Genomic DNA, 13,746 nt, shown 5'->3' with positions numbered 1-13,746 from the left:
GCAAAAGCAGCGATTACTTTTCACAACACTGATACACAAGCACAAGCAAATATACAAAAATTTGTTCAAAGCTTCAAAAAGACTAAGTATTCAAACAATATTCGATCAAAGGGAACGCAGTAAGTGACACGCTCGCACACATGCACGCATCCCCCTTGTAATTAGCTTCCCTCATTCCGCAACTATGTACGAGGCACAGATACATTAAGCCCAGCAGGGTACAGCATTCACACAGACGTGCTTTCTCGCATAGACACACGTGCATGAATGCTGTAGTGGAGAGACGCCCCGTGGCGCTGACCGGGAAAGAGGCACATGTACTGCAGCAGCCAGACAACAGTGCACAACAAAGCACAACCCCAAATTACGGGCATACATAATCACCCCCTTCCCTCTGCCTCCTGTCTCGGGCGAGCAGTAAATCACCTCCATCAGCACGAGCATCATATGCAATTTTCTAGCTGGGTAGCTCTGAAACCGCCATGGAGGCCGATACGGTTTGCATGCTCACAATCGGGGCTTATTGCATGAAAACCAAAACACCATGTTCAAATGAAGAGCAAACAAGACACGGAGAGATAGGAAGAAAGAACGAATGAATGAGAGAAATGTAACAACGACTGTGGAATATGTCATGCTTACCCAGGCATCCAGTTCAAAGGCAGGCATGAGAAAGAGAAATAGGGAAATAGGAAGAAAACATCTCTTAACACTTAGCCACAGGGGGAAAAAAAATGGTTCACAGGAAAAACATATAACATCATGTTTGAAACAATTTACATCCATATTTGAAATGTTACATTTAAAGAAGACATGAAAACACATTTATGGGCCGATTATAATATATTTCTTTCTATTTTCAATGGGAAATACTAAGGTGCAGGACTTGTATCTATTGAGACTTGATTGGACGTGTTAGGAGAGCAGCATGTTTTTAATATTTCTAGTCAATATAAAAACAGTGGCAGGCAAATTTTCCATTATTATTGGTTAGAACTAAGGTTTGCGGTCTATAACTAGTGATTAAACAAATTACCGAATTTTTCGGACTATAAGTCGCACCTAAGTATAAGTCGCATCAGTCCAAAAATACGTCATGACGAAGAAAAAAACATATATAAGTTGCACTGGACTATAAGTCGCATTTATTTAGAACCAAGCACCAAGAGAAAACATTACCGTTTCCAGACGCAAGAGGGCGCTCTATGCTGCTCAGTGTAGGCTACAGGAGCAATAAGCAGCATAGAGCGCCCTCTCGCGGCTGTAGACGGTCATGTTTTCTCTTGGTTCATTTCTCATGTCAAATTAATTTTGATAAATAAGTCGCACCTGACTATAAGTCGCAGGAACAGTCAAACTATGAAAAAAAAAGTGCGACTTATAGTCCGGAAAATACGGTAATTTCTTTACAGAAATACTAAATCCAATATGACAATTTTTCATTTATCTGAAAACCCAAAATAAAGTTTATTTAATAGTCAATTAATGAATCACTTGAGTTGCATATAAACATTAAAACTGCACATAAGGCAGGTTTATATCAACTTTTTAATGATAATTATGTTTCTACTCCAATTCATTGTTGAAATATAAACTATTGTTGCTTAATTTATTTTATAAAATAGTTTGAAAGCTCAGAATTACATTCATATCGAAAGTGGCAAAGCACAAAGCTTATTGTGATTATTGGTGCACTACAAACTGCGTTAAGTGAATTTTTATGAACTGTCAACTGAAAAAAACAGACTAAAATATCTGTTCATTTGAAATCAATTAAAATGAGAAATCAATATTGTCTGACAAGTTGTAGATGATCCATGTTATTTGCATTAAATAGACACTGACATAGCCACTGAAAAATTGCTACCTAAACATGACCGTTTTGGTTAACGATTTTAGCTCTAAAAATCTGTTTTGGCCAAAACCGAAAATTCGTTTCAGCTGAATGCTTTTGGTTGACAGTGCACTACTACTTTTATAAGTTATTAATTTCATCTGGTTAAATCACCAAAAAAAGAAAAAACATTTTGAGGCAATGAAAACCATATGCATAATATACCCAAATACATTAATTAAGAACGTAAATGGGGTCAGTTTTGATTTAATGTGGACCTTTAAAAAAAAAAGTAGTTAAAATAGGACAGAATTCTCTCTGACAACTTCAACAAATGGTTTACATCTTATGTCTATTTTTTGTGCTTGACCAGTTAAATATCAAACATGAAAAGGAGACTGTAAAAGGCCAAGCACAAATCTCCAAGGGATCCTAACTGCAACTGTAAACTGGGTGCTAACAAATGTATTATGTGGTATGGAATCACTCCTCATTATAGAAGCAGCAGCAGGGCGTTTCACACGTATTTAATGATCATGGAGGAGAGGGTAATCTGGTCTGCTTGCTGAAGCCAAGTGCTCAACACTGCCAGGCCTCGCATGGATCTACAGCGATAAGCAAAAGAAAAGGCGGAGTTAAAACCTAGAGCTGAGCATATGAGGAGATGCACATGCTGTTAACAGAAATCAACTTCAAATTAATTAATCATTCAGTTTCCATTTTATTTCTTTGCTGCATTTATGAAAATCAGTGTTGATAACTAAAACTAATAAAAGCCGTTTCCTTAATTGAAATAAAAACAAATATTAAAATTGGGTTAACAAACAATTTAAGTAAAAAGAATAAAATATATATATTTTTTTTAATATTGCTTCAGCATCTACCTAAAATAAAATGTTTAAGTACTACAATTGCTAAAACTAAAGATGAAATTGCTGTTTGCATTCCATTTTTACACAGGTCTGAAATGCGTTTCATTTGGAATGTTTATATTTTAAGTGTTAATTCAACTGCAACATATTACGAAAATGTTGCTGTTTTTGCTTTTTTTAATCTTTATAAGATTTTGATCAGATGCTGCGCTTTTCTTCTAAAACAGCAAAACGGCAATATGATAAAAGAAGCATCCATGTTTAATAAATAATTAAATGTATTCATATCAATAAACATGTTATGTTAAACAAGTAATATAGTTTGCCAGCCTAGCTGTTGGCTATTAATATAAACTGGCACATTAAAACAGAATTCAACTGATGTCCAGTCACAGGCATAAATATATTGGCTATTTTGAAACACAAAATGAAGGTAGCTTGAAATAAGCTCATCCAGTTAGATTTTTGTGCTGGACATAAAATTTCTTTTTTTTTTCTTCATATTTATAAAAATGTAATTTACAAAGCTACAAAGCTTGTTACCATGATGCCAAAAGAATGCAGACTACCTAAAATAGCCTCTCGAGGAACTTAGCGACTTTATGACAACTCTTAGCTGAAGAATCAAGAGTTTGCTCCATAGACTGTATAAAAACATGGACGTAGTGTCCGTGACGTCACCCGTAGTCTCCTGAAGTGTGTTTTGTGTGTAGAGCGGGCCGTCGCCATCTTGGCAGCGCGTCACCACGCGACTCTGCCGGACAATCAAAAATGGGCAAAAAGGCGGGAGCTAGTTGCTGAAGCCACGCCCACCTAGCACGACGGCAGTGTCAGCAGCGGCAATCCACCTGTCACTCAAGTGTCTACGCCCTTAATTATGCAGAACTTTAAGTCTTAATATAATTTAAACGGATGAGTTATAAAAAAAATCACCCCCTCACAGTTGTCATGAAGGGCAAAATTAGCTATTTAGACCAAAATCATTTTTTGAACCAGGCTGTGAACATGTTTTTTCTGCTGTAAAGTTGGGCATTTTAACATGGGGAGTCTATGGGACTGACTTCCTTTTGCAGCCAGCCTCAAGCGGCCAGTCGATGAATTGCAGTTTTAGTCACTTCCTTATTGGCCTCACGAGAGAGAGCGGGAGGTTGGCGCTTGGTTTGCTCCCTGCTGGTCTGATGACGGCAAACTCATCACTCCATCTCAAAGAACTCACAGAGCCTGTTGAGAGCCACACATACTCACACACACACACACACACAGACACAGCTCCTGCCTACACACACGCCTTGTCATTTCTTTATTTATCCTCTTTAAATTCTCTGTGGTGACAAAGCCAATCTGATTGGCGTGCTGCACTCATGTAACACTCTGTTGGAATCTGGAACAGGCTGATAATACTCAGGCAAGCATGAATTACACTGATAAGTCTAGAAATGAGCCCTGCTCAGAGTTGGTTTACCATAAACAATGGTGGATGCATGTGTGTTAGGCTGTAACTCAGCACCCAGGCCAGGATAGATGCAAAGTGACAGGCCGTACGCACAAGAAGAAGTGATGCGACTGGAGGAATGATGAACTGAAGGCTGCTGAACACATTACATCAGCTATAGCGCATTATCACGGTTTTCTCCATCAAAGATTCAGCAAGTAGTTTGAACAGAGTTGCTTAAATAGCTCAAATAACATGTTTTTCAGAAATAAAAAAAAAACATCTAAGTCATACTGCTTACCAAATGAAACTGTGGAACAAAAAAAAATGATATTTTGAAAAATGTCTTTGTTATTTTGTCCAAACAATGAAAGTTAATGTTGTTCAGACCCCAAAGACTTTTGAATTATGTTTTTTGTAAGTGTTTTAATTTTAGTTAAAAAAAAAAAAATAATAATAATAATAATAAAAAATGTAAATAAAAAAAAATATTTTTATTAGCTTATGTCTATACTGTTTTTATAAATTTCTATTTCAGTTTTAAGTGTAGTTGTTTTAGTTCGACTAGTTGGAACCTTCATTTCTAAAGTTGGGTAAGTCATGAAATTGAATACAAACTTCTAACTTTATTGGCATAATGAATTTTTAATTTTATAGGGTAGAAAGAGAAGAGTAAAAACTATTTTTTTAAATAATTTGTGGACAATCAGGGCCTATGGAGTCAAAAATGTTGAGAACCACTGCATTACAGCATCTCAGTTACACTTACAAATTTCAGCATTAAATGTTACCAGTTCGAACTAAAATGAGATTTGGATGTTAAAATGTTTCAGTCAGACACCACATAATTCAGAAACATAATTAAAATGGCTCATTTCGGTTTATTACTACCTCTAGTAATGATAATCGCCAATTAAATGCTCTCCCCGTGTGAAACTTTAGATAACGTTCTTACCAGACGGCTATTGATTAACCTGGGTCTTATGAAAAACTGATTTGATTTATTTCAACTATTGGAGGAAATGTGACTGAAACACGTTATGAGTAACAGTTGCTGTATATTATCAGATTTGTCTCTTGCAAAAACACACACACACACAGCGCATCTGTTGTGTCCTGCGGTGTGTGTTTATTCTCAGTCATCCCCTCTAGGTTGGATGTGCTGCGTTACCATCTGATATCTGGGCACAGCTTCCCTCCCGCCTTCCTCGTCTATTTACTTGTCTGCGTTTATTTAACACGTAGCTTCCGGCTACGCAATAAATTAGCACTTAATATTCAAACTGACTACCCAGAGTGCACGCCGCTGCGGTCGTCTGGGGAAGGGAAGGAAGGGCCACTTGCTTCTCTCATGATGTTGCCATGAATAATTTCTCTGCCGGCGTTTCGCCTCTTATCTGAGCCTGATCCGACCACCGTGTCAGAGAGAGCCGATGTCATTTTCCAGCAGGGTCTCGAACGTGATATTGAGGACATGAGGGAAAAGAGATTAGAGCAACAAGACAAATCTAGAAGAACTATTTGACGGAGGGTTGGGATTCGTTCGGGACCAGAGGGAGACACACAGGAATCAGCCCAAAACGATCAAGTGCTCATGAGGTATAAATGTTTTATATTCTCATCTTCCTTTTACTGAATGGCAGGTAAAGTGTATAGCTAGCACCCATAATACCGACTGCCTTCAGGGGTCACCTGCCCCTAAATGATACCGTTCTCCATCATCTATCATAGTTGCACCTTTTCTTTTGTAAAAAGCTCAAGGAACGTCATTGCCATGTTAACACGTGTTCACATGGGAAATGTAGGTTTAGATTTAGTCCCAGTTCCATGTCCTCTCTCTCCCAAAATAATTTCCTTCCCATTTCAAATTTTCAGTTCAATTAAAGTAACAAAATCCTGGAACATTTCTTTTTAAATACTCAAAATGACCTTTAATAAAAAAGTCTGAGATGTGGGCTATTGGTTATCACATGAGGTGCGATTTTGTTGCTCATTAGGGCTGGACCAGAATATTGGATTAATCAAATATTTGTTCGGTGGTTTGGCGTTCGATTTTCAATTTTGAGATTTGAATAATCTCTTCTTTTTTTTTTACACCTGGCATCCCCCTCGAAACGGCATCATTTGCGCTTGAATATAGCCTTTTTTTTATTGGCCTACAACAACAGCACATCAAGTTTGAAAAATCACCTGATTTCTGTAAAGCCGCTTTCACACTGCGATTCCGGCAAATACACGACTAAAGTTTTCCGGCAATTGCTCCAGGGTCGCTAGATTTTGCACTTTCACACTGCCAGTGATTACCCGGGATATGTGCGTGCTTTCACACACAACCCGTAAAAATCCCGTAACGAAACGTGACATCAGGGCATGACGTGTAATGTACGAGTCGAAAACATTAGGCACGTTATACTTTCACTGTAGCAAGCGACGATCTCAGCTTCAGCGCAGAAAGTGAGGAACTAACTGATCTCTGCTTCATTAGAGTTTGCACATATTTTTTTGTCGCAAACGTTGATCTTCCTTCAAAACAGCCAGTAAAAGAGTCGGGCGATAACGTGCATCATCACTACGACACGGCATTAGATCTGGCTTTTGTTCACACAGCGCTTGTCCCGGGTTGAACCCGGCAATGTTACTAGGTCCCCGACCCGGGTTTAATGGCGGAATCAATCCCGGGACGTGTTTGCTTTCACACAGAAGGCGACCCGGCAATGTTCCGGCATTTTGCCGGGTCCGACGTGCAGTGTGAAAGGGGCTTAAGTAATACACCTATAGTTTATTGTTGGTTTAAAAAAACGAGCTGCTTTTATCCTCCATGTTAATCAGTAATTTTACACATGATAAAACCCCTTGGGTCTGCAGCAATACACCCGGCACGTAGGAAGTCGATTGGATGAATGTTCTCGACATAATAAAAATGCAAACAGACAGACAGACACACAAAGATTCCTGTCTTTATTAAAGAGAAAAATATGTTCAGCCTCTCTTCCGAAGCTTCAAATATTCTGTGTTGATTACTACTGAAGCTTCGAAGTTCAAAAAATGGTATTCGGACCAGCCCTAGTGCTCATATGGGAAATGAAGGTTCAAATCCAGCAATAATCTTATTTCCTACCTCTGCTCAAATAATTTCTTGACCTGTCTCCGTTCTAATCCTAAAGTCAATAAAAGTCAAAGAAAGTCCAAAAACAAACTTTATCTTTCAAACTAATTTTCTAATTTCTAATTCTAATTCAGACACATGGAGCCTTGGTGATCATGCACATTTGAAAGCAGCTAAAATTATTTGTCTATTACAAGATAATTTCACTGTCAATAAAGTCCAAAAACAGCCAATCTCAGCATTTCTATTAAAATGCTGTCTGTTCATGTTGAGGCTAGGTGCCCGCACAGGAAACACAGGTTTGAATCCAGCCTCTGTTTTGTTCCATTTTAACTCTGCCACTTCCTCAACAAATAACTTTCTAATTGTTTGTTCAATGAAGGTCACAAAAAGTATAAGTAAGTTTAATTTAACAAACTGCTCAAACTTAAATCAAACACTTTCATTTTGAGGTTGACATGGAAACTACAAAATCCTTCTTAACTGACACAAAGACGCTTACCAGAACAACCTGTGACACACTCAAAAAAAGCCCTTTCGACAGAGTGATAAGGAAACACTTACAAACACAGAGACAACACAAGACCTAATCCTGCACCTAATTCCCTTTTATCCCAAACTCCTGCTTGAACAGCGATGCTAGAACGGAAGAAACGGTGCAGGGAGCACCGGATAAAATCTATCCACTCCACCCGCCTGCCGCGGGCCCCGCTGGCAATTACCTGAGCTCTGGCCTGGCTTGAGCTCAGAGAGCGCAGGAGTCTTAATGGCTTTGCATGCAGGACGATGTCAGAACTGAGATTACAATTACTGATAGGACTCTGCTACCAGACCGACTCTCTTCTCTCTCTCCCGCTGCACTGGATTACTCACACTGAGCTTCTCTGATAAACTGCATGGCGAAGGGAGATGAAAAGTAGGTAAATAAATAAACGAAGGGATGCGTGTGCTTCTTGTTATCTTCTGCTGGAGGTTGTGGGGGGATGCTGATGTCTGTGATGAGGTTTGTTATGAGGCTGGAGTTTCAAAGCCTTAATGAAGAGCTAAAGCTTTCATTTACACTGAAAATCACTAGTCATATTTAATACACACATTATGAATACATAAAGAACTGTAGTGACATTTTCTATCTTGTATATTTATATAGAGAGAAAGAATTTGAAGGAGCTTTTGTGAAACTACAGTGTGTTACAGTCTGTTTATTTTTCCTGAATTAATTTAAATTGATGATATTTGGGACATATACGTCTTATCAACGTTGCTTTTTGGCGAAATGGTGATACAATTTTTTAAGGATACTTTGATGATTGGAAAGTTCAAATCAACTGCATTTATTTAAAACATAAAACTTTTCTAACATTATACATGTCTTTACTGTAGCTTTTGGTCAGTTTAATGAGTCCTTGTTAAATAAAAGCCCTTGTTATATCAATTTTCTTTTTTTTTCTTTCTTTTTTTTTTTAAATCATCTTACTAAGTCCAAACCTCAAAAATATTTCCACAAAAATATATGCATGTTTGTATATGTAGTGTAACTGTTTTCCACATCGATGATAAGAAATGTTCCTTGAGCACCAAATCAGTATTTCACAATGATCTCTGAAGTATCATGTGACATTTAGACTGCAGTAATGATGCTGAAAATTCTAATTTGCATCACAGCAATAAGCTAAATTTGAATAAACATTCTAATAAAACAGTTATTTTGCATTCTAAAAAACATTTCACAATATTATGTTTTATACAGCAGACAAGCTCAAAAGATTATGTAATAGCAAAAAACTAAATCTAAAAGTCTAGACAAACCTAATGAATGAATGAAGTCTGCCTTGCTTCAGTTTACTCTCATGAGCTAAAACCACACCGTCTTCTCACTTCAAGAGACAGTGGCAACAAAAAACAGTGACTACTATTCCAAATTTAAAAACTGTAATATGTACCAAAAACATTTTACAATACCAATTAGCACTCAAGACCTTTTTGGCATTGTAACGTGGTGTTATAGAGTTATTCCGCCATCTAGTGACTAAAAACTGAATTAACACTATTTTACTGTATGTACAAATTATATTCAAAGAAAACAACATTTCAAGATGCCAAAGAACTACTAGTGCAACATCAAAATACTGATCGGGGAATATATATAAATGAATAAGTGACTGAATCGTATCACTGAACAACCTGATTATAGTGAACAACAGGAAATGAGCCCCCACAGCCTCCATTCACACACAAGTGTGAAACTTAGTGCAGTGATGTCATACCATCGCAGGTACACTCAAAAACCAAAATTAAAAAACATCATTAATTTTTTCAGGTATGAGAGGTTGGAAAAGGATCAGAGTGCTTATCGCAGAGATAAACCAGTCATAAAAGCACTCCGATTATTTTAGCATCTCTCATGCATAAGTAACAACGGAGCTAGAGGAGCAGGCGGGCAGCTCGGCGGCGAGCGTGAAGCGGTGTTAATGAGACGAGCTTTTTAATGGAACTGTGGAAAGAGAGTGCCAAATGCAAATGCAACTTATCACCTCTCCCTGCCAACAGGCCAGGAAACGCATTAATGCATTTAAGAGCAAAGAAATCACCCACAGTCCTCCCCTCTCTCTCCGTTGTTTTTTATTAATCTTGTGAAGGCTTGTCATTTACAGTGAGAGCTCATGGAGGGCATCCGCACAGGCCCTGGCAGATAGGGGGAGGAAGAAAGGCAGGAGATGAACAGACAGTGAATGGTGCATTTCACAGAAAAACTGTTCCTGCAGTCTGAGTGCGAGTGCAAAGGCGGAGGTGACACATTACTGCATATGAATACATTTGTACTGCCCTCTTTGTGAAAGACAATATCTTAGAGAACAGCAATCCTTTATGTGAGGCGGTTTTCAAACATCAAATCAGTGTAATGAAAAGGCAAAATGTCAATGCAAGTACAAAACTATCCCCCCTAAAAAGTGAAAAAGGGAAGTCAAAACACTCACAAAAAGCAAAATGAACAAGCAAAACAATCATCTTCAGTTGTTTCGAACTGTGACTCTCCATAAATAAATCGCTTCAAATTTGTAACAACATATGCAACACCACCAACAACACACCTGAAAAGATTTCTGGTGATCAATCATATACTATAACACAGCAACAGACAAGACAGAGAGTACTGTATGCACAGGCCAAAAACACTACTGCCACTCAATTCAACTTTGGAACAGATGCGGAGTAAAAATACCAAATCATGGCATATTCATGCTGTCATCATTTACTGGAACACACTTCTAATATTTATAACGGGAACACTTTTATATCAATATTTGAACATCCTTTTACATGAAACAGATAGCAAAGAATCAATTCCTCCTCAGATGGCTGTGGTGATATCTCACCAAGACTCATGTTTAACGAGAGGTCTCCAGTGATCAGGACATTATTGATAATCATGAATATTTATAGGCGCAGACCTTGATGTTGTGCTCTGAAATGCACCAGCAGAACACAGAGGAGTTGCCATGTCACAGCTTCATTCTGATTAATGATACGACTTCTCATTGCATCTACATCACACAGAGATGCTGCATGTGGCTTGCAATCCACATATATAGGGTGATTCACTGATGGGTTGCAGGTTCGTAGACTATAGATCACAATTTAAATAATAAAATGCCAGTGACCATATTACATTACATCAGTAGAATAGCTAATTAAATCGGTTTTCAGCTTTCAAATGGAAGAAATTTTTGTTCAAATTTTTGTTCCAGAATATTTTTAGTTTTTAAATAAAATCTATTCAAATTCTACTCATCCATCACTTAATATTTGATTGATTGATAAAACAGATAATATTTGATAATGTTGCATAAAGCTGGACCTACACTATCGTTCAAAAGTTTTGTTTTGGTAAGATACTTTTTAATGTTGATATCTTATGCATACAATCATTTAATTAGTAAAAACACAATATTGTCAAACATTAAAATTTAAAAGAATTGTTTTCTATTATAATATAAGTTAAATGTAATTTATCCCTGTAATGCAAAGCCACATTTTTAGCAGTCATTAATTTCAACCCTTAATCAGAATTTTCTTAAAGGTCACATGATCCTTTAAAAAAAATCTGATTAAGTGTTCAAAACTATTTTTTTTAGATTATCGGTGTTGAAAACAGTTGTGCAGCTTAATATTTTCATGGAAACTACGATCATTTTTTTTCAGGATTTTACTGATGAATAGAAAAGTTCAAAAGAACGATTTATATGTATTAGATAATATTATAACTTTTGATCAAATTAATGCATTCTTGCTGAATAATAGTATTACTGTCATCTTGGCAACTACCTGAAATGAAAAAGTTTAAGTTGAAAAACTAAAATTAAACTAAACTGAAATAAAATGTAATAAATAAACTTAAAATAAAATGTATTAAATTGTAAAAATAAAAGCCACTTCAAATATTAATAAATATTTTTCAAGTATATAAAGTGAAGCAAAACCTGCTGAGAACGACTGGTGTAAAAAATAGAAATCCATCCACACAAACATCCAAATCTCGGCTGAGGGTTGTGGTGACATCTGGCCATGTTCACACATCTGCTAAGAAAACACTGAGGTTGAGATAGCGATGTTCAGGGATGAATAGGAGGATTGAGCCATAATTACCTTTACAAGCTGTCTCCACACACACACACATAGATGCACACGTTTACTTTTCAAAGCTTGAGCCCAGGGGAAGCTCTTCTATTAAGTGTCCAGAACATGTCAAGAGCTCAGATAAAACACACCATCAAGACGGGCCGTCACGTACAACATCACACACATAGTTCTTCAATCCAATTTCTACAAGACAACGACATGTACATGTGTAACTCGTATAAGACTAGATAAGGTGGCCCCTCCAGCGGCCCAAGAATGAAGGGACACAATCCTTAAAGGACTTGAATAAGTGGATGAGAGGAAGTGGAACATGGGACAAAGGAAAACACCGAGTGGAATTCAAAGAAGCCAATTTCACCCGTGTCAAGAGAGCAGCAGCAGCGTGTTTCTCAGACAGGGACATGACCAGGCCGAGTGTTCCTCGCTGCGGGACTTTATTTAAAAAGAAAAACTTTCAAACTGGCAAATTAAAAGAGATAAGAATATAAGTTATACATTTTTTTTCTTTTATTAGATTTATTTATTGTGGAATTGTGAATTGCTAAAGCTAAGAAAGCAAAAAGGCACTAAAGGCCATGTGTTAAAGTCATTTTAAATTAACATAGTAATTAACTTAGTCATATTTAACACAGTTAAATTAACAAAGTAATATATATATATATATATATATATATATATATATATAATACAAATACTACTATACTAAATGCATACATTATTAACTTGATGCATTAATAAAGAATGTGGGGTCACGGGTGTCCTTTTTACTCATTAAAATAGTTTAAAAACAGAATCAAAATTCAGAATCAGCAATATATGTTTTAAGAAACAAGTTATTAAATGCTTAACAAAAAACTGAATAGATAACTATAAACTAGTTCATAATCTCTACCACAATACTTGAGTAATATAAAAATTTAAAAAAATCTCTTAAATCCGAGTTTCGATAGAATTTATTGAATCAAACCATTTGAACTGACTCATAAATTAATCAAACATACAAAATGTAATGCTGCTGCTATTTAAATTAAAACACGCTATTAAAACACCTCCAGACAAGAAACAATGGCAAAACTAGTTTGAATGCATGGTCTTTAGAAAACTTAACACTACTAACAGTAAACATCATTATTTATTTAAAAAGATGCCGTTACCATGGTACACATAAAGAAGAATATCACCACAGTGCCATAAGACAATTTCAAAAACAATATGATTGTTACCAAACTGCCCTGACAAATGGAAAAACCTAACATTATGTACAGTAATTACACCGCTTGTCTGAGAGTACAGTGAAGTCAGAGCGTGTTTGCATGCATCATTACACTTCTGTCCTGAAGTGTTTGTAGAAGAGTCTCACCAGCTGTTTGGTTTCCTCAGACTCCTGCTGCATCTGTACTCGTTCTCTCTGCACCGCTCTAGTGATGTCCTGCCGGGCTGCCTCTCGCTCTTTGCGTGCGATGTGAGCCAGCTCCTCCTGTATAATGGCCTGCTGCTGCTCATACCTGTGCAAGAACACACACAGCTTTATTGACATGCCTGTTGCCAAGCCATGATTCACTCACTGCCGTTCTCAATCCTACCACAGAGCGTCAGGGTTTTGTCCTTTGTTCTTAAGCTTGTTTCAACTGTATGATTCACACTTGAAAAGCATCCAGGAAAAAGTGAGTCCTCTTCTAATTTAAGTTTTTTTTACAGTGTTTAGCATTCATGTCATATTTTATCAATGCATATTTTATTAGATTAGAAGCATAATTGGGAAAAATGCAAGATGAATTGGTTGAAAATGTTTAAAACACGTTAAGTGATTCAGAAAGAACTAGAAAGGCTCTTCACAAGGGTGCGTCATGTGGATCTGTGTTTA

The 13,746-nt window shown here is 36.9% G+C and overlaps 1 protein-coding gene across 1 annotated transcript in view; it reads right to left on the bottom strand.

Moving 5' to 3' along the window:
* LOC132129545 (MICOS complex subunit mic25a-like) overlaps window positions 1-13,746 on the bottom strand; it is a 63,696-nt gene that overhangs the window by 49,086 nt on the left and 864 nt on the right. Inside the window, exon 3 of the mRNA XM_059541174.1 lies at window positions 13,243-13,387. Coding sequence (XP_059397157.1) covers window positions 13,243-13,387 — 145 coding nt within the window. The remainder of the gene's footprint in view (window positions 1-13,242; window positions 13,388-13,746) is intronic.

This window comes from Carassius carassius, chromosome 46, assembly GCF_963082965.1.
Source record: "Carassius carassius chromosome 46, fCarCar2.1, whole genome shotgun sequence".
NCBI classification, from domain to species: Eukaryota; Metazoa; Chordata; class Actinopteri; order Cypriniformes; family Cyprinidae; genus Carassius; species Carassius carassius.
The sequence above is the reverse complement of the archived record's forward strand: the minus strand, read 5'-3'. Positions and strand labels throughout refer to the sequence as shown.